Here is a 27,640-nt window from a genome sequence, read left to right as displayed (position 1 = left end):
GAGATAGATCCGAGAGCAAAGGCCGCGTTGATGAACACACACTCACACACGGGGCAGATGACTGAACTGAATGAGCAGGAGGTTTCCACTCGATCAGAGCCCGGGCCGGATAAGGAAAAACACTTCCTGTTTGTCGACACATTCCAGGACTAATATCTCTCTGGTGACACTGATCTGGGGTCAGTTCCTCTTTAAAAACACAGATACTTATCAACATGACATTAATCGCTTCTCAGCGTTATCAAGCCTGTGTACCAGTTAAAAGTTCAAGTAATAGTAACATTAGTAGGTCACACGTGACGTGTATTCAAAGAATGTGATGTATTGATTTTTTTTTCTTTCTTGTATTTACATAGAGACAAAAATAAATTCTCCTTTAAAAACAGTCCCATTTATGTGTCCCAGTAATGTAAGTTTGTAAAAAAACAAAAACTGTTTTAAATCAGAACAGCAACTTTTAATGTCCTCATACAACACCATTATAATTTAGAAATAGAAAATAAACTTTATTTGTATAGGCCTATCTATAAATGTTGTAAAAAAAGAAGACTTTTTTTTTTACTTTTAATAATAATAATTTATTAAGGATTATTAGACCCTAATAGATTATTAGACTCATAATTAAATGTGTAATTTTAATATAATTTTAATACAGTATTACTTTAGTTTATAGTACTTTAGTCAGTATTATTTTAGTTTATGGTTTTAGTCATTTTGTTATGTGCTTGTTATTTTTCTATATTTTCATCTAGCTTTATTTTTAAGTTTTATTTTTATTTTATTTCAGTTATTTGCCTAGGCAATGTTGTAAGTTTGTGTATATATTATTGTGTACGTATTTTACCAAAGCAGTTTTAAAGAGAAAAAGAACACAGTGGTCAAGCTGTACAAAATCTGACATTTTAATCAAATACGGCCAAACTCAGAAAGATTTTTTTTGTTCTCAGTTAATTTAAGTTTCTTACTGTTACACGGCAAAAAATCATTTTCTTTCTGTAGCTTCTCATTCAAACATCACACATATGATAAAGTGCTTTACCGTTTTACTCAAACACAGAACAAACCTACTGTACACTCCCTCTACCAGAGTGTATGCTGGGAAAACTGCTGACTGAGACTATGTTCAGAATAGCACACTACTGTTTCTATAGTATGTATACTGTGCATAATATGCAAATGTTTACATGGAATAAATGAATGACATGCAACATTTGCCAAAATGTATGTAGTGTAGTATACAACCAAAGCACACTGGATGGACCACTGCCCCCACAATGCTTTGTGCTTGACTTGACCTTCTGTTTTCAGAGTGACGAATGAACAGGAAGTAATATCAGGTCCATTTGAATACATTTACAAATGTCAAAATATATATTTATTCATATTTAATATACATATCATTGTTTCACAAACTGAATTAAAAATGCATTTTTTTATATATTTCCTTATTTTTATCTTGTTGGCATGTTAATGAGGTAATTAGTTGAACATACTACTGTTGAAAACATTTAGCCCTATGTTGCCTTTGCATACTGTTTTATAAATAGTGTAACCGTGCAGTATGCTAGTGTTTCATTCTGAACATAGCCTCTTAAGCATCTGATGAACTTGCAATGCCCTCTGGGAAATGTATGCACACGGCAAGAGTAGTGCATGTGTGGACACCTGTTGTGTTTTCCAGGTCACATATCCACCATATATCTTAACGCGCATGTAAGCTTTTTTCTGTGAATGTGTGGAGACTTCTGACTCATTTGCCGCTAGAAACTGGATAAAATAACAAAATGCTGTAAATTGTCAAATAATTAGCGCTACAAACCAGTGCGTTCATGATTACCATAGCCTACTACATTAAAATCATATGATAACAAGTAACCGTTTGCAATATCAAGCAGCATAACAGACCGTTTTTGTACAGGTGACTCTCTTACGTTAAGAATAAGGTGGATGCGCGCGCAGTTGCCATGATTTGTGGAGAGCCTCATATTGATCTCTTGTGTTGTACAGCGCCTCTCTGAGGCAGGAAGGAGAGTGTCAGATGCTCACATATATTTAAAAAGGTCGTAAGAACGAAGCACCCTGTTTGACCTTTTGTTACAGAACATACATTCTGCAGATTGCAAATCGAGTTGGTTCTAATTGGTTGTAAGCTGAAAACGTCACGTGCGCTAGGACACTTTAGCACACGGCTAGCTGCGCATATAGGCCAATTTATTCATGATGTGCTGGTATGCTATTGTGCCATGCATATTAAAACGACGTCCTAGGCAAACATTCAGTCTTTCTATGCGAGGCTGTAGAATTTGCCAGATTCATGTATGTACCATGTGGCCGCGAACTGAACGTAGCACTATTTTGCCATCTATGGAAAGCAGGTGAACTGAATAAAAATAAAATAAAATATATTTAAAAGGCAGTATTTCATCAAATGTGGATGAGGAGCATTACAATCCGGTATATGAGATAGAGCAGTCCGGAGCATGTTTAGCTTTTTAAAGAGCTGATTCAGATGAATGGCTTTCAGTAGTGAAGCGATGCTGTAAAATATTTAACGTTAGGTTATGTATTTGAATTGTATATCAAATGTCAATACGTTTAAAGCAAACTAATAAACTTACATTTATTATGCATATTAAAAAGCAGGTAAGATTTCAAGACTCTTTTATAATAATATTTATAATATTATTGAATTTTATTTAAATAATCATATTCTCAAAATGCTTACAATCAGCAATAATCTGTTCATTGTTAAAATTAAAAAGCATGGTTAAAATATGGCTAGCTGTGGAGTTCAGTTAAGTTAAAATGTATGAGATTGAAATCAGTTGGATTAGCCTAATTGATGATAAATATAGAAACCTGGTTATTGTGTATTTAAAGCCCATTCAGTTTATTAGTACTATTTCTGAAATCTTACCTGTTTCTTACCAGTTTCATTTACGTATGACTGACAAAATAGGCATGACATTAAGTTTATTAGTTTATGTTAAAACTGTAATCCTGAAAACTGTTAAAACTTTTCTTCAATTGTCACAGATTGGAATGTACAATATATCGGTGTCATATCGGGTATCGGCATTTAATTTCTCAACATTAGATGTTTATTTGTGCAGCTCATCTTCTGTAGTTTTACATTTAATCATATTTGTTGCAACAGTTAATCTTCTTTAAAAACACATTCACTTTATGTAGTATTTTATTTTAAATGTATTATTACAAAATATCAAATTTTAACATTGTCACTTTATCAGTTACCAGCAATAACATAATATAATATTTAGACATTAATTGTCGCTTATCATTATCGGCCAGAGTTTTTAATAACATTTGAAATTAAGGTCGGGGCTGTTCATACACAAGACGTTCTGGATGCGTTTATCAAAGTTGAATTACATTTAACTTAATGTAGCATCTTAAAAACGCAACTCTCGTGGATTGAAATTCTGAAAAAAATACTCAGAGACGTGATGCAACAGCAAAGACAGTTAAAAAAACAGGGCAGACAAACCGCAAGAATACATACTACGTGAACGGCCCTAAAGTCTCCTGAAAACTGGGGAACTGCAGCATTCAAATTTGCTTTCCGCACAATATGTTTGGTTGCGACCAGATTCGCATAATTCTCGCAGCAAAGCCGCCATCCGTGAAAAATTGACACCTTCAGAGGGCGCTGTTCATTCTGAGTGAATTCACCATGAATGTTTCCTAGGGCTCAGGCTCAATCTTCAGGGATTCTGTCCACTGAAGCATTCATGTATAATATGATTGTTGGGTGTTTTATGTCAGTTTTCATGATCTAGCTGAGCACTGGCGTAAGTCAGATATCAGTGTTAAGCTGGATACACATTCACTGAACAAGATATGACAAAGGCCACTTGAAAATCTCGCTTCACGCAGGGGTGTAGTGTCGTGAAGAGCAAGGGTTGAGTTTAGAGATAGAAAATCTTATTTAATACAGTAATTACTCAAAATACTAGTAGCTGAAGTCCATTCGTGATGTTTCTGTTGTTAACTTTCCACGGGATGAGGGAAAACCGGCCATTCCTGCCTGCCCTTCAGTGCCGTGACCATCAAGTTTGAGACACCGTGGTGTTCATTTAAAAAACAGTCCCGTGTTCATCCAATCAAATCAAACTTGTTGGATGTTTGAGGCCACAGAAAGAGCCGTGATTGTTGGGCTTCTTGCGTCTCCTCTTGAAGACGTCCAATCGCGCAGAAGCACGGGCCGCCACACACATGACCAGGACACACTTGAGTGTTCACTCCACTGGATGAAATTCAGGTCTTGCTGCTCTGTGTGACGGGCACTTTAACGCCTTTCTGTCCTGTAGCTGTGAAGGACAGAAAGAGAAAGAGGGAGATGATATTTAATGATGGACAGAAGGTGAATTTAATGATGGACAGAAGATGAATTAAAATAACAGAACTAAAGCAATACTCTAACACTTGTGCTGTGCTAAAAATCCTTAAATTGCTTATAAATCACTTATAATGATATATAATTGAAAATAACTTTCTCTTAATGAGTAAAAGTATTAATTTCTCTCCCTGCCCTCACAGGTCACTTTCACATTGTACTCATTGGTTGTGATATGTGGTATGCCTCCTTTCTTTAACATTAGTATCACCGTGAGAAAACGTGTTCCCACCAACCTAACCTACTGAGCTCTAAACCCACTGAAACCATGTAGTGAGAAAACCTAAGCCACAAGTTTCTTTTGAGAGGTATGAAACTCACCCAGTCTGTACTTCTCCTTCGCTTCAGTCCGCTCTTTTGCATCGAAGTACCAGACGGTGATGGCATAGCTGTGGGAAGAGAGAGATCAGATTTGAAAGGGGTCAGACAGTCTGACTAGTGTGTATTGATCTGATGAACTCAAGACTGTTTAGAAACCGATATGGAGTTTGAGATGTGCGGGGTCATGTGGATAACTGTTAGGTCAAAGCACACAAAGGGTTAAGTCAACACTAGTAGAGCGGCTGGTTTGTTTATTCCTGGCTCTGTTCTACCGGCACGAGCGCACAAACTGAGACGGCGGCCGCTTACACTCAGGAAGCACGCACTTCCTGTGCCCCACCTCGGCCCCCAGCTGCGATGGTGCTTGATACACACCTACCCTCATCCTAAATCTAGAATAATGTCAAATGTAAACGGCAATTGTTTTACTACACCAAAAATATGGCGTTTAATTTGTTTCATCAAACTCATTTCAAGACAAACCCACTTCCTGAGGAAGACCAACTGCAGGTGTGGTGTTTATAGAGCAGGATCAAATCAAACCGTAGTGTTTGTAGTGGCGGGAGAACAATGGTGGTGGACGACTAGGGGAACGAGGTCAGATGAGTGCACTACCATGCACATGTTTCGAGAAAGAGCACAGTCTAGATGAGAGGTTACAAGAACTAGGACTGTGGTTGTTGCCACATGACGTTTTACAACCTGAACCAGAGCCGCATGATTAACTCTGAAAAGATCCCGATCTTGATTCAAACAGCCATGCGATCTTATTCGTAAATGACAACGATTTGGCTGTATATCTATACAACCTTTGACAAGTACGATCTCGGCTAACATTCAGATGTGTGTTTGCACTGTCGCTGTCCCAGAGAGAGCAGTTGTCATGTTTAGGTATGAAACGGCTTCACAAACAGTCTTTCGAACAACACAGTATCATTATTTCCGTCTTACAATATGTAAAATTATCACAGAAGTACTGGGATCAAAGTTTAGATATAAACACTTTTGAGTGATCAAAATAGACCAAATCACGTTTGGAAAGTAACAACGCTTCAAATAAAGATTGTATGTATCACTTACATTGTTACACCAGTAGGTGGCGACATGTGACTTAAATTTTTTGTATTTGTCAATTAATCGTTTATTTAAGAGATTCGTTCAAAAACGCTGATTTATCCAGTAATGAAACAAGTGAAGTCTTTATGAGTGAGTCATTGAATCATTCATTCAAGATATTCGTTAAAAAAGCTGATTCATCCAGCAATAAAACAAGTATAGATTTTAGCTGTGTGGCGGAGGCTGCATCCTTCGAAGGCCACGAAGTTCGGACCAAATGTTGTTTAATGGGACAGTCTAGACTATTGTACAGGAAAGCTGCTGTTGACGAACGGCAATAATGTTTTGAACTATACTTTTTTTAAAAGTTATTTTAAACTGGGTTCACAATATGTCTTAATATGTTCACCATGGTCCATTTCTAGATATAATAAAGAGTATAAATTATATATAATCGCAACTTAGTAAGATATAAGTCAACATTAGAACTTTAAAAAAAAAAAAAGTTTTTAAATTTTTATCATTAAATATAGGAGTACGTTGAAACCCAGTACTTACGTTTAAAAGTGTAATTCTACAATTTCTCCCAAAACATCATTATGGCGCGCAATGAATTCTGGGGTAGGCAAGGTCACAAAGGATCTGTTGTATCCTTCATCTAACGGTAAACGAAGAACTCATATGTAGGAGCCTTTGAATTGGGACAGCCTTCGTCACGCCGCGGACCAGCCTCTGAATTGATATGCAGCTTATATGAGTGAGTCATTGAATCATTCATTCAAACCAATTTTTTCTTAACATTTTAAATAGACTGCAGCAATTAACATCTTGTCAGAACATATTATTTAGTTTAATTGTCAATTCAGAATTGTGGGGAAATAGTGATCTCTGTTTGAATTTGTCTGTCTGATTTTCAATTTATCCAGAATCATGCAGCTCTAACCTGAACATTTGTTTTGCTGAATAAAGCAAATTTATCTGATATTTCAAGAGACTTATTGATCTGAACACACAGTCATGAGGGTCTGCAGGCATTCTCTTTATGATATCACTTCCGTGTTTATGTTTTCTCCCTTCATGTTTCTGTATGTTGGTCGCACCACATGACTTTGATTTGATAGACATGCTTTTTTTTTTACAAGCATTATTCAAATATTAATTGATAATAAGATAAATTATTATTAAATAACAATAAGAAAATATTATGCAGAGATGTATGTGAATAATTTCATTATTTTATCATAATTAGCATTATGATAACGACAGCTGTACCACCCTGACATTTTTTACTCAATTCCCCAAAATAATTGTAATTAATAAACTGAAAATATGACCATCACAGAAGAGGTGTATTCAAGTCATCGTACCAGTGTTATCTCTCTCTCTCTCTGTGTGTGTGCGTGTGTGTGTGTGTTAACTGTAAACAGTGTTTACTCACCGGGTGGCAAAAGCTGGTTTCACCTCATGTGGATTCCGGCGATCTGACCAGAAAATGAGCAGACGGTCAAAGAGAGGCTCGATGTTGGCGACTACATTACGACCCTCGGGGTAGATCTGCAATAAACCTCCATGAACCTGGGAAAACAGACAAAAAACAAATAGGTAAGAGACCACTCTCCTCCCGACTGATCAAGTCACAGAAAGAATAAACACAGCATACCTTCACATCCCAGTCCTTGTTCAGATAGTAGATGCAGGTTATGCAGCGTCCGTCGCCGTTAGGATTGTCCACATGTCGCACATATCCTGTCCCGTTGCCAGGGTAACATGCCACCATGGCCTGGTCGTACAGAAGAGAGGGGATTTAGGAAACATAAGATTTAGGGGTGATAAGCTGTTTTTTAAATGACATTTTGTGGCATTATTGACTAAGGCCCAGGTATTAAAATCCACTGTGGGGGTGCTCCAATCACAAGCAGACAACACTAAAATCAGTGCGTTTTAAAGGATAATTCCGGTATTTAACACCTTGAGTCTATATTGTAGTTTGTTTTGGATGAACAAGAGTGGTGGACAACATTTTTTTGACAATGGTTCCTCTCTCGAGTTTTTGACTACAATAGAATTGGCCATGGACCCATTTAACATTGGAGTCAATGGGCATGTCCGAAAATGTCATTAAAACAGCCAATAATGTTCGTTTACAAAACTGTTAAACTCACCGAGTGGTTAGTGGTGTTCGTTGATGATTATAAACAATATATCGTTGCAATATATGATTCCAATCCGTTTATTTTGCTAGTGGAACTATTTTTTTCAACAATGGTATTTTACAAAATGACGAATAAAACACGACAGAAACTGTATTTCGCAACACTTTTTGTTTCTGGAACATCAACTAACATCACTAATCACTCGGTGAGTTGCACAGTTTTGAAAAATAATGTTAAAGGTTGTTTTAATTACATTTTCGGACATGCCCATTGACTCCAATGTTAAATGGGTCCATGGCCAATTCTTTTATAGTCAAAAACTCGAGAGAGGAACCATTGTCAAAAAAAATGTTGTCCACCACTCTTTTTCATCCAAAACAAACTACAATATAGACTCAAGGTGTTAAATACCGGAATTATCCTTTAATAAAAGCGTTGTGATCTGATCACTCAAATACACATTCAGAAGGGATATGGCCACGTAGTGTAAATGCTAAAAGGATCGACCGCCTACTCACATTACATGTAATAATTGTAACAAAACAAGGGTTTTCATCTATCTAGGACTATGTAAAAGGAACATAAGTAACTGATAAACACCTATATAAACGTATGAATATTAACAATTTTTAACTGTAACTTTGACTTATTTCAGGTTTTGACAATGATAATCTATGCTAATGTGTCCTGATACAAAAACAGCAAAGAACCACCTACTCGCATAACACGTAATTATAAAAAAGGAGCATAAGTAACATTCATTTTTAACTGTAATTTTGACTTCCGTAGGTTTCATAGACATTTTGATTCACCATAGCACCGTCCTTAGCACACATCCATAGCTATATAAGAGACAGACAGATAGATAGATAGACAGATAGATAGATAGATAGATAGATAGATAGATAGATAGATAGATAGATAGATAGATAGATAGATAGATAGATAGATAGATAGATAGATAGATAGATAGATAGATAGATAGATAGATAGATAGATAGATAGATAGATAGATAGATAGACAATTGGATGGATATATTCGTATTAATTATCTTAGTTGTCTCGGAGGATCTCTAAAATGTGATAATTGTTTTTCTCTCTTATCCAGTAATCTCAATAACAACTGTTCTTGGTGTTGGAATGATGAAGCTCCTGCCAAAGGTCACGCGCACAGCACACACATACTTATAAATAGCACGCACCGTATGATATGCATCTACACAGAGCAACCCACCGCCTGACCGTCCACAGCCCGCCATTATCACTGCTGTTTATGAGGGTTTATGACCACAGGTTGAGGAATGACATGCCAACCACTCATGGCAAGGTGAAATAAGATACATAAGCTTCTTTCATAACAGACACTTGACACAGCTTAAAATAAACATTTCTATTCGGGTCAATAATGTAACGCTCCTTTTTTTGTGTCTAGATCTATTACTTTTAAAAAATCATTTTAAACAATCTTCAACTTTCAAAAACAAAAATGAATATGGGAGCTGTGCCGAAACGCTGCATGTTGCCTCAGGTCATGCTTGTGATGACATGAACCAAGATTCATCTCAATACGCTAAAGTGTTGCAGAGATATAACCTAGAATCAATTTGGGTGTGCTCTACGTAAAATCTGTTCGAGAATAGTTGAGTTTATGAAAAAGCTTTTAATAAGTGTTTGCCATCACAGTGTGAAGAGGATCTGAGCCAATTTTGGTGAAATCGGATGAACACGCTAGTTTGGAAAAGTATTCAAAATTCAAAGTGGAAGAAAATGTTCAATCGTCTTGAGCAAAGGAATCAGGGGGAAGTTAATTTAGTTTCTAGTCTTTACAGTTCAAAAGTTATTAGCTTTAGACAGTTGGTCGCGCTAGAGGGATTTGATTAGAGACTCCTACATTGCTGTGGTTAATGATGAGATTGTTCTCTATTTGCTCGCCAAAATTCATCATTTTCCCGCAAGCGGTTCTTTGGGCTGCCATGGGTTACAATAGGTTTTGTATTGTACAAACAGATACAATATGTTCCTTCACACCTTCGGTGCTTGGCCCCTAATTGAGCAACACGACTGCTTTCAACATTAATAATAAACGCTGCAGCACAACTGTTTTCAACATGTTTCTTGAGCAGCAAATCATCATATTAGAATGATTTCTGAAGGATCATGTGACACTGAAGACTGGAGTAATGATGCTGAAAATTCAGCTTTACCTTCACATGAATAAATTGCACTTTAAAATACATTAAAACGGCTATTTTAAATTGTAATAACATTTCACAATATTACTGGTTTTCTATATTTTTGATCAAACAACAGATGCTTATTGAGAATGAGATGAGAATAATAACTTATCAAAAATACAAAATCTCACCAACCCTAACGTTTGAATGGTAGTGTATATAAATAAGATTATACAAATATATTTTTGAAAGTGTAGTTTAGTTCACATGCTCTGACATGTTGAGCTGCGGCACTCATACGGGCAACGGCAGTTCGAATTTGGCTTGTACCATTTCCTGATCCCTCACCCCCAATCACTTCCCAAGTTCCCATCCCCTTTTGACTGTCATGCCTGATAAAAAGACCAACACACCACCGACAGCATCTGGCTTGGCTTCGGTAGAGCTCAGTTTTGGCACAATTGCTGCTGTGGATGATCCGAGGCATTCCTGGGCCTGGATGATGATGGGGGAGATGGTAACGGCTCGGTTTCAGCATGCGAGTCGTCAGGGTGCACTGTTAGCTGCCGGCTCTATGATATGGTCAGCACTTTATCAAGCCCCAGAGAGAAACCTCCCCCTGACCCTTATCACTGCATCACAGTGCAGAAGTAAACACAGCGTGTGTCACATGGGTTAAACAGGAGCACGCGGGTGGGCGGCAGAAGGGGCTTGTTCAGGGGCATGCACTCCGGCGACAGGTTTGTTTGACGATCCACAATAGTGTGCACTTTTCTTAAAGGGATAGTTCACCCAAAATGATCATTCTGTCAGTGTTTACTCACCCTCATGTCGTTCCAAACCTGTATGACTTTCTTTCTTCTGCAGAACACAAAATAAGATAGTTTGAAGAATGTTGGTAACCAAAGTTAGTTTTGGTGACTATTGTATGGAGTGTGGACAAAATAACACATTTCTGAGACTGAGACAAAAAAAGAATAATTGTATGTTCTACAGAAAAAAAGAAAGTCAAACAGTTAGGGAACGACATGAGTAAATGATGACTTTTGGGGCATAAATGACAATGCAATTTTTAAACTAGCCTTTATAAATAAATAAAAAAAATTTTTTTTGGGTGATTACACTAAATTATTATTAAATTGGCAGTGGAAATTTACATTAACATATAGGGCCAGATCTGCCTGCGCAAACCCTCTTTTGCCGTTAAAAAACTACTGAAAAGGCGTGGACATGACATTATTGCATATGCATTTGTAGGAGTTTCCCTTTCAGATGCAAAATTTATTGGAGGAGAGTTTATAAATGAATCACGACGAAGGTGGTTTACTAAGGTTTGCGCTAGTCAATTTACTGGTATTTGAACCATTATTTACCAACCAAAAAAGCACATCTTAAACCAGACGCTACCTGGTAGATTGCGTTGGTCATTATGGAAATGATCCGCTGGGTCTGTGTGTTCATTAATGTGTAGATCAGTACACAGTAGATCACGCGCAGAACTTTATTCCCATCAGCGCTTTTTTAGAATTGTACTCTCACGCTAATTTGCCCAGTTTAGTAAATCTGCCCCATAGGCTCCAATAATTCTTTTAAATATTGCATTTTATTTTATGTATTTTGGCCAGTAAGTTAGATTTTTACTTGCACTGATAAAAAAAAATCCACTGGCCCCACTTAAAAAAATAAAGTACATTTTAAGTTTTTAGCATATTTTATGTTCCAGAGATATATGACTACACTGACATAGATGACTACACTGACAAAAAGGTGTATGTGTGGAATCTTTTCAAGAATGTGCAACATTTGGCCTATAAACGGCACAGAAGTAAAAAAAAAAAATCACTTTTGCCATGTTGATTTTGATTAGAAGGCTTATCTTCAGGTTACACATGGTTTGTAAATGTGATGAGTCTGACCACAGATAGCAGTCTAGAGCTGCTTTGACTAGGTTATAACTTGGCTTCTCTCACAACAGAGTAGAGGACATGACCGCCACTGGCAGACCGAAGGGTTCACAGGAAGCCAACTATGACACCCAAATTGAAGAGATGCTGTGCAGAGCAGAGAAATAATCAAATTATCCAATTATAGGAGGAACAGCTAAATGCCCCAAAACACTAGAGCACTTTCATCAGTGTCACATTGTGCAAGCAGCTTTACAGCCAACATTCAAACACACTCAATTCAAATGACTCGCTCAACTTATCTAGCATTACGAAGTCTGATTCATTCTAGTCAAATGATTGATTCTGATGGTTCATGTAAATAAATCGTTTCACAATTCACTGACTCACATAAGCCAATGCAATGCAAAAAACACATTCAGTGTTACGCAAATTCTAGCTGACAAGATTTGCACGATTCCCACGCGAGACTGAGGGTCAAGTTTAAAGGCAAGACAATCTAAAACAAAAAAATATATCAAATTAACTGATGTCATGTCGTATTTTATGAGCTATTTGATATTCTTTGGCTGTTTTATGATTAACAGGCAACGGTTCCTTTAAAACAATACTGTTTTGATCATGTAAGGTTCGTTCATGCCTTGATAGTCAGGTAGATATTGAGCACAGAGTGTGCTGAGATAAAAGAGTGTAAACCTGATGATGAGAGGGCGGAGGATAAGTAGGACATGGGGGTTAGATAAGGACACACACACACACACACACACACACACTAGGACATCAGGACTACAACAACAAATTCAGGATACAAGCTAGAAGAAATTAAAATGGATTTTGACTTGGAACTTATTGACCATGTTTTACATGCACATCATTATCCAATTCAGGTTCATATTCTAATTTAAACAAAGCGATTGAAATGTGTCTGTGTAATCCATGTCATTGGCATATTCTCAATAAACTAGTGGCATATTTAGACTGAAAATGTGACACCGTGACCGAAGCGCTTCTGAGCTGGCATTTAGGTGTCTTTCAGACTGTCTAATGCTGCTCAGAGGTGAAATAAATGCATTTACACGGCAATTTCAACTGTATACTAGATGCAGAGGTGGGTCAGAGCACAGCATTTTATGCAGCATTATGTTATTTGATTTGATATATGATATTGATTATATATTCTTATTCTTTACACACAATTTTGAGCCGGCAATTAAATGAGCAGAATGTACAAAATTTAGATGTGACCAGTCACTAGAAAATTTTTAGTTGGGGGAGGAGGTTAGACATTTTTTACAGTGAAGGGCAGTTCTAGTGATATTGTGATGTTTACATGAACTTAATGTTCAAAATTTGGATTAATGCACTCATATGCCAGTTGTCTTATTCAAATTTCTAGAAACCAGAATATTGAATTAGTCTAGCTGTGTAATTCGGGTTAATGCATTTATATGATACTTACATAATCAAAATATTATCAAATTCTGATTAATACATGCATTTGTCACCAGAATATTGGTGTCATCTGTACCTACAATTTCCAAAATATTCGCATCTTCAGTTTATGCCAGTGTTGTGTGGAAGGAAATGTTGGAATTGCACTGTATCACTGCAGAGGATAAAAGTGCTGATAAGATGCTGATCCATCATTTCCTCTCTACACCTCTCTTCTATTAACCTACTGCAATTGTCCCAGCCAAAGACTTAGAGAGAAATAGAAATAGAGAAATAATTCCATTGCTCAATAGCAAACATTTCATATTTGAGTCTAGACAAGAGTTTGGAGATCATACCTCATACAGTCTCAGACATGTTGCTGAGAGGCAATAATTCAAAAATGGATCAAAAATCCATGCTGGAGTTTTCAAGGCCATTTTTTTGTCTAAAAATGTTTATATATATATATATATATATATATATATATATGTCTATATATATATATATATATATATATATTATTTTTTTTACATCTAAATGGTCAACTGAATCAAATCACTGGAATGAATACACCGTTATTACATACAAACATGAGTTTAAATTTTCTTAAATCGATATTTCAACCAAAACTTGTCATCATGTACTCGAACCATGACATTCTTTCTTCAGTGGAAAACAAAAGAAGATTTTTTTTCTCCTACAATGAAAGTCAGATGTCACTAAACGTTTGGCTATTAATCAAATCTTTTGTGTTCCACAGAATAAAGAAAGGTTTGGTAAAACATATGGGTGAATAAATGAAAAAAAAAATTTTTTGGGGTGAAATATCCATTTTTTACAAAGAGGAGTGTTTGTTTGCTCATGCAAGACTCGCAACCGCAACTCGAGAGTGTTGTGGATGGTTGCTAGGGCACTGCTATGCGGTTGCTAAGGCACTGTAGTTTTCAGCTTATTGCTATGGTTACTAGGTGGGTGGTTACTTACTCATCTTTACAGTTTATTTTGCAATAATGACTGGCTTAGAGAACCGAGAATGATCTATTATTATATTATAAAAATACAGTAACACTTTACAATGCGGGTGCACTAATATACATTAAATAGTCATGCATTAATTCATCAACTAATGCACAGATAAACATGAGTTAATGTATGACTCATGAAGAACTAAACCATTCATTAATGATTACCAGATCAGCAACTAATAAAGTCTATCAGATTAATACATTAAGTAATATTATGAATCACTATTAATTACATGTGTCATCATGTATTAATTTCTTAACAAAATAATATTAACTAATAGTGTAAATTAATAGAATATATGTATTTCAACTTTCAGTTGTCTGATTTAATTAATCATTAGCAAACAATTTGCAAATATATCATTATACTATAAATGTCACGGTGTGGGTTTTGTTCCCTGTTGTCTGTCATGTGATTCCCTGTTTGCCATGTGTCTTGTTAATTGTCTGATCATTGTTCCCATGTGTTTCTGATTAGCCACGCCCCCTTGTTATCTTGTTTAGCTTGTTTGTCTGTGTATTTATACCTCTGTGTTTCAGTTGTTGGTTGTCGGTCGTTGTTTGCTGTTGCGTGTAGCTGTCTCCATGCCCCATGTTCCTGTCCTGAGATCCGTGTTCCATTGTTTGTCCTGGATTAACTGTTTGTTTCATTAAAGTGCTTGCAATTGGATTCTCGCTTCGTCCTTGCCTCAGCGTTACAGAACGACCGACCAACGATGAATCCAGCGGCACAGATTGTGTGTCTCCGTCAGGGAGACCGGCCCATAGAAGAGTACGTGAGAGACTTTATTGAACTGGCAAATGTAACGTCAATGGACTCTTTGTGCCTCATGATATTTTTTAGAGGGGGGCTATCTGAGCCACTCGGGTCAGCCATGCCACTGTACGATCCTCAGTGGACTTTAGAATTGTATATTGAGTTGGCCCTGTCACTGAGCGGTTCAACCTTTACTGTGGGTTTGGCGGACGAGGAGCCCTGCAACCCCACAGTACCCGCCAAGCCAGAGTTTCATCACGTTAGCCCTGCCGAGCCTGAGCTTCACGTCACGCCTGCCGAGCCTGAGCTTCACGTCACGCCTGCCGAGCCTGAGCTTCACGTCACGCCTGCCGAGCCTGAGCTTCACGTCACGCCGGCCGAGCCTGAGCTTCACGTCACGCCGGCCGAGCCTGAGCTTCATGTCACGCCTGCAGTTCCTGAGCCGGTGGGGTCTGTTGCAGTTCCTGAGCCGGTGGTGTCTGTTGCTGTTCCAGTTCCTGAGCCGGTGGTGTCTGTTGCTGTTCCAGTTCCTGAGCCGGTGGTGTCTGTTGCAGTTCCTGAGCCGGTGGTGTCTGTTGCTGTTCCAGTTCCTGAGCCGGTGTTGTCTGTGACTGTTCCTGAGCCGGTGCCCGCGTCTGTTCCTGAGCCGGTGCCCGTTCCTGTTCCGTGGCTGCCAGATGGACTGTCGTCTCCGCCCTGGCCGCCAGATGGACTGTCGTCTCCGCCCTGGCCGCCAGATGGACTGTCGTCTCCGCCCTGGCCGCCAGATGGACTGTCGTCTCCGCCCTGGCCGCCAGATGGACTGTCGTCTCCGCCCTGGCCGCCAGATGGACTGTCGTCTCCGCCCTGGCCGCCAGATGGACTGTCGTCTCCGCCCTGGCCGCCAGATGGACTGTCGTCTCCGCCCTGGCCGCCAGATGGACTGTCGTCTCCGCCCTGGCCGCCAGATGGACTGTCGTCTCCGCCCTGGCCGCCAGATGGACTGTCGTCTCCGCCCTGGCCGCCAGATGGACTGTCGTCTCCGCCCTGGCCGCCCGAGGGGTCTTCACCGCCGTGGCCGCCCGAGGGGTCTTCACCGCCGTGGCCGCCCGAGGGGTCTTCACCGCCGTGGCCGCCCGAGGGGCCGCCCGAGGGGTCTTCACCGCCGTGGCCGCCCGAGGGTCCTGCTCCGCCCTGGCCTCTTGCACAGCCTGCTCCGCTCTGGACGTCTGTCCAGCCTCAATCTCCAGGCCCTCCTCCGCTCCACGGGCCTGGCCCTCCATCCCTCCCCCGAGTCCGCCTCCGCTTCACCGCCCACCTGAACTTTCATGTTTTGTTTTTTGTCCCTTATGGGCGTCAGGAGCCGCCCATAGGGGAGGGGCTATGTCACGGTGTGGGTTTTGTTCCCTGTTGTCTGTCATGTGATTCCCTGTTTGCCATGTGTCTTGTTAATTGTCTGATCATTGTTCCCATGTGTTTCTGATTAGCCACGCCCCCTTGTTATCTTGTTTAGCTTGTTTGTCTGTGTATTTATACCTCTGTGTTTCAGTTGTTGGTTGTCGGTCGTTGTTTGCTGTTGCGTGTAGCTGTCTCCATGCCCCATGTTCCTGTCCTGAGATCCGTGTTCCATTGTTTGTCCTGGATTAACTGTTTGTTTCATTAAAGTGCTTGCAATTGGATTCTCGCTTCGTCCTTGCCTCAGCGTTACAATAAATGTACCATGTTGAGGCACATGACTAATAACTCATTGATAGGTAATATGTCATTACGGTAATGGTTAAGATTGACATACTCGATTTTTTCAGCTTTTTCTTCAAAGCGTTGCCTTTTTTATGAAACTTACCCACATTCAATTAATTTTGATAATGAAAGAATGCATAAAGCTAGAATAAAACGTTTTTGTTTGTTTTTTAAAGCAGAGGCTTAGTTATTTTGTGTGTGATATATTGCATGGTCAGATATTCATACAACAAAATACTCTGGGGGCCGTTACATTTTTGTGAAAATGATCAAAAATGCTGGCGCTGGCTGGCTGGAGGGGAAAGAGTTAATTAACACTATTAGTTAACACTTAAGGAATTAATACATGACATTTAATTAATAGCAATTCCTTAATTTATTAATCTGTTAGACGCTTTATTCGTTGCTATTGTGGTAATCATTAATGAATGGTTTAGTTATTCATGATTCATACATTAACTCATGATTATCTGTGCATTAGTTAAGCATGAATTAATGCAAGTTATGACTCGTTTCCACCAAATGGTATGGTACGCAATTATTTCCATTTCGACTGTCAGAAGTTGTGAATGGTACAAAAATACCGAACCATACCGAACCGTGCCAGTTTTTTGGGACCCTTCTGTTGGGGAACAGTAGTCCTGTCCCTATGGGTGGAGCTAAACTCACCGCAGAGCGTTGATTGGTTGATAGAGATTTGTCACTTGCGCGTGCTAAAGGGGAATGACAACACGAGGCGCCATTTTTTAATATACAGTTGATTTTTTATATACCGTTGCAACACAATGTTTTTTTTGTCTTGTAAAAAAATAAATCAAGAAGCAAGAACAAGATCTGATATATGTCCTCCATTGTTGTTTACTGTGACGCTTTCTTCTTAATATGAGAATGACATTGATCGCTACTTTCCGAAACAAGCCATTAAAGCAACACTAAATAACTTTTCCTCTTCGGTCGCCCTACAGGTTGGAAGCGGAATTGTTCATTACCGCTGTCGTAAATAATTTAGCCTACTGTCGCACGCACACTCGCTGTTTATCCAGCACCGGCTTGGGAATGAACGATGTCCACAGACAAGGTCGAGTATGTTGCATGATTTCATGAAAGTATGATGTATTGTGACATCAGAAACAAAGAAAAACTAAATAATGCCTATTGAAACGCTTGACGTAAAGCAAGCCAAATTTGTAGTTTTCTTAGGTCTCATTCGAACTACACAAAAGCGACCCGATCTGGCAAACTTGCATAGTGTGGTTATAGCAGATATAGGGCCGCAAAGCGAATCCTAAAGTGCCTTTCACACTGTTACGACTCGATGAACCACTGATACGGTTTTGTTAACATTATTTTAAGGTAAAAAATCTTCTTTAGTGTTGCTTTAATGCACCAATATTGTAAAGCGTTAATTACAATTCACATTTCCATCCATCCATCCATCCATCCATCCTTCCTTCACTTGCTGTGGCATCTTTGCCTCAAGCTCCCCATAATGTCTGACCCTGACCTCATGTCAGTACCTATAAAGTGGATGAATGCAAAAGAGCCAATACTCTGTGCTGGTGATATTGTGTGCGCCTGGTTTACGAGCACACGCTCTCTCCGGGAGGGGCATGAGAGATGCCGCGTGGCTGGAACACGCTGTTCCCTCCGCTTTATCCTCTGCCACGTTGTCCCGAGATCGAATGGTTTCTATGCGTGCGAGAATGAAACCAAGGTCGTTCTCTGAAAGCACTGGTTTCGAGAGATAGAAAGCTGGGCATGGACACCCACACTCACTCTCTTGCAGTATTAACATGCTACGTGTCTTGTTTCCAAGGCAACAGAGAGAGAAATATTTTGGCCAACTAAAAAGTAAAGGGTCTGATAAGGCTCGGGAGAGGAGACGGAGAGGAAAAATAACTAATGGGAGGGTTGATTTAGGACAATCAGAGCACTGGAGAGAAGACGAGGGAGTGTGTGTCAGCTGAGGAATAGAGACGTGAGACAAGAGTCATTCTAATGCAATGGGAAATGCTGCAACTTTTTTTTTTTAAACAGGCTTTATCACTTTAAATTTACATAACCTTGCTGTAACCGGTTCAACGTATTTCTATTAAAATCCTAATAGTGCTCTCACTCTAAAATTACCTAAATATTAGGGCTGATTAATAATGATAATGAACATACTAAACCATGAATGCCAGTATTGAGTGCATTCAAATATATAGCAACACGCTGATAACCATCAGCTCATAATAAACACACCATAATACAAGTAATCTGTGTTTACATGCGTATTTTATCCGGTTTTGATGTCAAAACCTAAACAAACATGTATTAGCCGCTAGAATTAAGACTTTATTCATGGTTTAAGCCTAAAAGCTACTGTGTGACCTTTACACAATTAAAAAACACTGTTTAAGGCATTTTCATGACCTTAAACATTATAGTGTTATTGTGTACAAACGCTGTATTATTGTAAACACGTTCATTAATATTAACACGTTTTATTTATATAGCACCTTTCAAGAACCCAATGCCACCTTACATTATGTTTAGAGATACAGATATACAGTCAGGATACAACAAGATGAATACGCAGACAGACAGTATCATAAAACATAAGAGACAATAACCAAAGTAAGCATGAATCTAAAATTGGAAGTAGACATACAGTAAATGTAAATAAATGAGTTTTTAGATCAGTTAATTGATTAGTCAGGTATGTACCTGGGGTTTATATTGTAATGTTTATATATTAAACATTACTTTCACAAAATTTACACTGCATATTTACATATTTTGTTTTGTGGAATAACATGATTTTGATAAATTAAGGTAGTTCGTTTATTTCCACTACCGTTCGAAGGTTTGGGGGTCAGGAAGATTTATATTCCCCAATAAATTAATATATTTTTATTTAGCAAGGACACATTAATATGATCAGAAGTGACAGTAAAGACATTTATAAATATTAGCATCACGATTACATTGTAATCGACACGATTGTAAATGCCTATTTCACAAATCATTGCACGAAATTGCACATTGAAACATTGTTTACAAGGATAGCATTGACCAAGATGAACAAACAAACAAACAAACAAACAAACAAGCAAAAGATCAACCGATAACCAGAAGTTGCAGCACCACTAGGCTAAATGTCAAGCCTCAAACGTTCCTTCAAGATGTTTTCATGACCCACTTGCAAAAGTATGTGAACGCCGCAGTGCTCGCGTTCCCATTCCACGGGTTGAGCTACGAGATTTATCCTTCAGACGTAAACATAGGACTGAACACATGTGCAAAGTCGCACGTCAACATTGGCTTCTCAAACGGCAATCTTTCACTGGCGTTTCCTATATGACACAATGTACATGGTCTTTAAAAGCCGCAGTGAGAGGAAAAGGCTCAAGACTAATCCAGTGTTCCCCTCGCCGCAGATTAAAACATATTCCCTGCAGATTACGGATGGCGTGAGGACGGTGACCGGTCTGACCCACTGGACAGAAGCCTCTCCTCACGCAATCACACTGCAGTAAAGACACGCTGACACCGTCCTGTCCTGAGATTCACTAAAGGTCATCCAGTTCAGGTTTCTAACCACAACAGCAATGGACAAGCTGTGATTACAGCAAGAATGTCCACATGGTCCTAAGCGGTAGTCTGGCTTTGCATGCATGACACTCCAGCAGAAAGACAACTACTTGACTCAATAAGCTACATACAAGACTTAATGCTTCATAATAAGCTCAATTATTTGGAAAAGTTCAGCAAGAATGGAGAATATACAAAAATATATATGAAAAAAAGTCTCTTATGCACACCAATGCTGCATTTATTTGATTAAAATACAGTACAAATATTAATATTGTGAAATATTATTACAATTTATAATAATTGTTTTCTATTTTATTATATTTTAAGATGTAATTTATACATGTGACGCGAAGCTGAATTTTCAGCATCATTACTCCAGTCTTCAGTGTCACGTCATCCTTCAGAAATTAGTCTAATATGCTGCTTAATTTCTATCAGTTATTATTGGGGCTCAATTATTAATAATTGTTCTTATTATTATCATCAGTGTTGAAAACAAGGTTTTTGCTGTTCACTATTTATGCGGAAACTGTAACTTTTTCAGGATTCGATTTAATGAATAAAAAAGTTCAAAGGAACAGCATTTCTGTTTTCTTTTTGTATCATTATTCACTGGAACTTTTGATCTTATTTATAAAAATAAAAAAACAAATTCTTACCTCAACCTTTTGAATGGTAGCGAATCGCATTTTCCACAGAAATATGAAGCAGCACAACTGGTTTTCAACATTGATAATAATCAGATATTCAATATGCATATTCAAATTATTTCTGAAGGATCATGTGACTCTGACGACTGGAGCAATGATGCTGAAAATTCAGCTTTACATCACAGGAATAAATTACATTTTGAAATATATTCAAATAGACAACAGTTCTTTTAAATTGCAATAATATTTCACAATATTACTGTTTGTACTGTATTTTTGATCCAATAAAAGCAGCCTTGTTGATAAGAGACTTATTTCTAAAACGGGAGTGTACATGTTTTGTTTGTGTGGAAAATGCCACAGCGGGAAGATCTCATACTATTGGACTCTGGTTTGACCTGGCAAGCTCAAATAACCAAACCTGCGTCATATGGGCAGTTTTACTCTGACGCGCTGACAGGACTGATGTGGCACAGCGCGCATACGGGTCAATGTTCAACCACACTAACTGAGCAATGCCATTATTCCTTACATGTCTGTGATATCAGAAACTCATAATTACTCTCAGACCAACTTGGCAATAAATGAAATCATAATTTTCAGATCCAGGGTCTGTTTTTGTAAATACGTAAATGCGTCTGATAAGCTCTGATACTGTCTCACGCACACAATGATATACACACTCAGTATACAAGCACTGCACCTTAATAGTGACAGGAAGAATATGTTGTTTGTATATGGGCTGGAGATAGAGACTTGACAGAGGAGTCTTCAAAGCCAGAGAAACACTGATCTGAGATCTGATAAAACGGCATTTCTCAGTCTGCTAGTTGAGAACAGTGGCACAGTGAGAAACACAACACAACACAACACAACACAACACAACACAGACATAGAGTATCTTGGCTTTACACCCAACCACAACTTTCTGGATGCAGGTTTGCATTGCTGGTGACAGTGCTTGCCAGTTTGGACCTTGAAGCTATAGGCCTAGCATCTACTGATACTAACATATTGAAAAAGGGGAGACCGGGGGAAAGCTTTCACACGTAGATGTTGACTAGATTTCAGTAACTATGAAATGCGTAGCGGCATTTCAATAAAATTTCATCCAGCAAAAAAGGTTCATTGTCAATAGTGTAGTGGTGCACTAAGAACCGTTCACACAGAACAGAAGTCACTTTCATATCAAACTGTTGGTCATATTCTGTTGAACCGGATACGAAATCTGTGTGGGGAACTTGCTCAAAATTTCTGATCGTATGGATATTGAAATGGTTCAAATATCACTTTTCACAATACACATTGTTTCAAAGCAGTTTTACAGAAAACCATGATGTTAATGTTTTTAGTGCTGTCAAATCGATTAATCGCATAATTCGCATCTAACATAAAAGTTTGTAAATACAGTATATAACACACACACACACATATACACAAAACCTTTTTTTTTACTAAGTACAAGCAACTTGGATGTTTAAGTCATTTCAACTTAAATTACATTAAACTGACTTTAAAAATGAGTTGAATCTTGTATAACTTGTAAAAAAAGTAGAAAATTGTTTAACTTAACAATTTTGGTGAGTTAAAGCAATGTAAAAACATGTTGTCAACTTATTGATCATAATTTTTTTTACATTATAATATGTGATTAATTACGATTAATCGATTTGACAGCACTAGTTTTAATATCTTTATACCTCATAGTTGAGAGCAGGCCAAAAAATAGTTTACATTTTTCGATGATACAAGCAGTTAAGCAGTTGAGTCAAAAATCATCTTAAATTTTGTACAGAAGATGTTGGGTAAACCTGTGAGCACAATAAAACAAAAATGTTCAAGTACATTTTTAGATGTTAACAAGGATGTTTTTAAGTCTTTTCAAATGAGTTTGTAAGGTCGAGGCAAGATGTCATACACTGTTGCTGAAAAGCTTGATTTATGGCAAGGTCAAATGTGACAACTTACCCCATTGATTTTGAAAATAAACTCTTATCTTATTTGCATGTGCAAAATAATGATTGAAATGTTAAATTACTTTTTGCAGCCAAGACTTTGCAAGCCAAGACAGATTTTGACATTCAAAAGATCCAAACAAACAGACCCAAAAATGAAAATTATCCCATCATTTACTCACCCTCGTGTAATTACAAACCTGTATGACTTTCTTTATTCTGCTCAAGACATGTTTTTTGAATATTTTGAAGAACCAAACAGTTTTGGTTACCATTGACTTCCACTGTTTCTAAAATTCTTTGTTTATGTTCCACAAAACACTTTTAAAAACAAAAGTTCCAAAAAGGGATTTCTATAGCGATGTAATACAAGAAACATTTTGAATTCCTCAAAGAATGTTTCTGTTAACAGTTCTGAAAAGAACCATGTTTTCATGTCTTAGTGTGACGAATATTTCAATAATCTGAACAACCTTTTTCCACTGCAAATATTTTTGTGCAATGGAAAGATTCAATCTATATTATAAGTTATTCATGGAACCATTCCAATAAGGAACCTCTATTTTAAAGAGTGAAGAAAGTCAGTCAGTTTTGGAAACGATATGAGGATGAGTAGATGCAAACATCATTTTCATTTGTAAGTGTGCGAGCACAAATTTGCGAGCACTCACCTTTGTGCGGCCATTGATGACATAATCCCCCAGCTGCCCACTGGCCGCACTGCGCATGATGGCCTCGTCGATGTGAGCCATGAGGCCTCCGATGCTCTCGCAGCCCGGCTCGTTGCCTTCGACCCAGGCAATCTGGTCTCCACGGATGTTCTTAGAGGGGATGCTCTTTTGGCTGACTAACTGGCCGCCTCTGAACTTCCCGCTGTGATTTAGTGTCTCCACTTCCTCCAGAACCCTACCTCCCAGTCGATCGCCCAGGAAGGCATCTTTGACGCAAATGCCGTAGTACTTCATACAGGGAACTATGTACTGCTGAGCCATGTGCTCTGGGGACCAGCTTGCACTGGTGGCCACCACAGGTGGCACTAATCGAAACTCGGCCTGCCCCGGGGCCGCATGGTTCATTATAGCTTTGTGTCCATTGTGATGTACCCAACTGGGGGATGACAGGGAGCTGTTGTTGTGTTGGTGATTGGCTGCAAGGGGAGCAACAGCCTGTGTGCTTTTACTTGAGTCTGCTCTAAGGCCCATTTCAAACCTCCTCCTTTTGCATTCAAGTGAAGGAGATTCCGGTCCATTGGGCGTTTCTGAGGACCCCGTTCCAGGACAACCACTATGGGCCCCGAAGTCTCTGTTTTCCTCATCTTTTCTCCTCTGGTGCTGGAGTTGTCTGAATCGCACATCTCCACAAGGTCTTTTTGAGGTCCTGTCCCCATGAGAAGTGAGGCCCCCATGGGAGGTCTCCACCAGTCCATTCAGATGTAAACACCCGCTTTGCTTCAGCGCAGGGACATCATGATAACTTCCTTCAGCTGTAGGTGAAGGGGACACCGCTCCTCCACCATTATATAAAGGCAACCCACTCTTTAACTCCTTCAAAAGCGTGACCCCGGATCCAGATCTAGACGCATGTCCAGCCAGCAGTTCCTCCGCAGTGTTCGCGTTCAGACCCATTATATTTACAGCGCGAGACTCACAACAGTTATTGGTGACTCTCTCTTGCGGTGAACAGATACTCTCGCGCCCGTGTGCATTTAAAAGGTCCGTGTTTTCCAGTCTCTCCATGTCATGACGTCTACTCCTGGATGCTCACGTAGCTCACGTCCAATCCTCATTTTCTGCAGAATCGGCTCTGCTCATGCCTGCCTAGCGGCGCTGTTTTAAACTTACACAGTTCAACACGAACGGTGCTTTCCTTAATTGTTGAATACAGAATTGATCATTAACTATTTTCCATGGCTGTTTATTCCCAGAGGACGGGGTTATGCGTCTGAAGACAGAGAGTAGCAATGGTTAAATCACTTAAACATTCATAGACACGTTAAAACGGACACGTATCGTAAATCTGCCCAGTCACACTCTATAATTTTAATGATTAGGCCTATCAACCACATGTATTATGGAAAAATGAAACGTATAGTGTAGCCTAATGAAACCATTAATAAAATTAATTCGGTTGAAGCTGACAGAAATCCATTTATCTTCAGAACACAGTCCAGACATTCTTCATAAACTTACCTACAATAAAAGCGATCAATTAAACAAAGACGTGTATACTGTATGGCCTACTACAAATGACATATTGTAAAATAATTATAGGCTAAACAATATATATAATTAAAAATGGTTTAATAAAATGAAGAAAAAAAGTAGCCTAGAAATGAGAACAGGATAAAATTTACTCTAAAGTAGGCTAGTGTTATTTAAAATATAAATCTTTAATTTTGATTATAGGCTACACTATTCAGCCTACTGAATAAACGGACAAATGGGGACAAAGTTTTAATGCCACAAGCTTAATATAGCTAACGCTCTACAATATAGTTTTAACCAAAATAATAAGTTATAAAAACTAATTTTCAGCTGTAAGTGAAAAGAATATTAAACCAGTGAAATGATCGGGGATCCAATTCATTAGTTTAATACTTAAATATGTAAGCTTGTCTCTATCATCAATCATGGTAAGCTGTGAAATGACGTTATATGCCGTCTGTTCATGAAGTTAAATCAAAACCTTAAATACAAAGACTGAAACGAAAACGAAAATTAGGCGTAGGCTATTTTAGACTAGTGTACTTACCTCTATGATAAAGTCAGCATAGACCAGCCGCGATTGTAATGAATTTCCGGTGTTCTCTCGTCCATATCCAACACAAGCTCATTTCAGATGATACAAATAATTAAAACAACGTTTTCACAGACAACACTGTAATTTCTGCCCATACAATCCTTGCTGAACAAAGAGTAAGTAGGCTTCGTATCTGATTTAACACTGTGCGGGTAGCGAAATTACACAAACTACTATGGCCGAAACCTAACTCATTAATATTAATTTACGATGCTCTTGAAGCATCCAATCAAGCAACCTAATTAATATTCATGAGCCTAGTTTTCGCCATAGTAGGATTAGTAAACTCGTTTCCGGGTGTGATAGCGCGCCCCTCCCTCGCCTTCTCTCTCTCCATGAGCCGCTCTGTCACTTACACGTGCGCACATTCGCATCACGTGACCCTGAGCGCCACAATAACAACAGTGGCTCATAAGAATGTCAATCAATAATATATATATGAAATTATTATTTCTATATAGATGATGAATTATAACAATTTATGTTTGAATTATTATCATGGACCATTACTTTATGGGCATTTCTTCGGGCAATGTTATGTCCAACTTTTATTAATTTATTTATTAGGGCCCTATCATGGTTAAAAGTCAAAATATATTCTTTAAACTGATGGCAGTTAAGCTCCATCCCCAAAAAAATTGAGTTCAAGTCCCGGGTCATGTTTTTTTTTGTTTTTTAGTTTTTTCATACTTTTGGGATTTTGACGACAGGTCCCGGGTCATCGGTTTTTTTTTTTTTTTTTTTTTTTTTTCATACTTTCCTATCATGGTTAAAAGGCAAAAGATATTCTTTAAACTGATGGCAGTTAAGCTCCATCCACAAAGAAATTGAGTTCAAGTCCCGGGTCATGTTTTTTTTTTTTTTTTCTCTCATACTTTTGGGATTTTGACGACAGGTCCCGGGTCATCGTTTTTTTTTTTTTTTTTCATACTTTCCTATCATTGTTAAAAGGCAAAAGATATTCTTTAAACTGATGGCAGTTAAGCTCCATCCACAAAAAAATTGAATTCAAGTCCCGGGTCATGTTTTTTTTTTTTTTTTTTTCATACTTTTGGGATTTTGACGACAGGTCCCGGGTCATCGTTTTTTTTTTTTTTTTTTTTTTTTTTGGCCTTTGGGCCAGCACAAGTGGCGTCTTCTCAAGCGTCTCCTTCGTCGTAATTCCACACCTTGAGCATCAACAAATAATGCGTTTTATGGTATCCTGGGAAACCTCGATGAATTTCATGTTGGACAAAAGCGAGTACATCGCGCAAATTGGACTGATTTTTTCTTCTAAAAACACCTAGCCGACCTAGACCATGTTCTATTCTTTGTTACTGCAAGAAAGTCAAAAATATAGATTGACTAAGGGATCTAACTCTGCCATGTCCTCTATCAGTAGGGAGTTTATTCTCACAATTACTTCGACTTTTTTTCTCGAAATTTAACGAGTTTTTTTCTAGAAACACAACAACTTTATTCTCGCTATTTAATGAGTTTATTCTCGAGATTGTATTTCGACATTTTTTCTCGAAATTTAACAAGTTTTTTCTCGCAACACAACGACTTTATTCTCGATATTTAAGGAGTTTATTCTCAAGATTGTATTTCGACTTTTTTTCTCGAAACTTAACGAGTTTAATCTCGCATTATAATGACTTTAATCTCGAGATGGTTTTATTTTTTTATTATTGCCTGGCCCTAATCCTCTTCCG

At 38.3% G+C, this 27,640-nt stretch overlaps 1 protein-coding gene across 1 annotated transcript; it reads right to left on the bottom strand.

Moving 5' to 3' along the window:
• Positions 1-1,328: 1,328 nt before the first annotated feature.
• On the bottom strand, positions 1,329-26,161 carry egln2 (egl-9 family hypoxia-inducible factor 2). The gene is made up of 6 exons (XM_079609613.1): positions 25,896-26,161; positions 23,816-25,085; positions 7,455-7,574; positions 7,233-7,369; positions 4,739-4,806; positions 1,329-4,331 (listed from the first exon to the last, which is right to left on the bottom strand). The coding sequence occupies exons 2-6, from the start codon at positions 24,878-24,880 to the stop codon at positions 4,279-4,281; spliced, it is 1,443 nt and encodes a 480-aa protein (XP_079465739.1). The 5' UTR covers positions 24,881-25,085; positions 25,896-26,161; the 3' UTR covers positions 1,329-4,278.
• Between the last annotated feature and the right edge of the window lie 1,479 nt (positions 26,162-27,640).

The sequence above is a fragment of the Phoxinus phoxinus genome, assembly GCF_949152265.1.
Source record: "Phoxinus phoxinus genome assembly, chromosome: 4".
NCBI lineage: Eukaryota > Metazoa > Chordata > Actinopteri > Cypriniformes > Leuciscidae > Phoxinus > Phoxinus phoxinus.
Note: the sequence above shows the minus strand (reverse complement) of the source record. Positions and strands in the feature narration are given on the sequence as shown.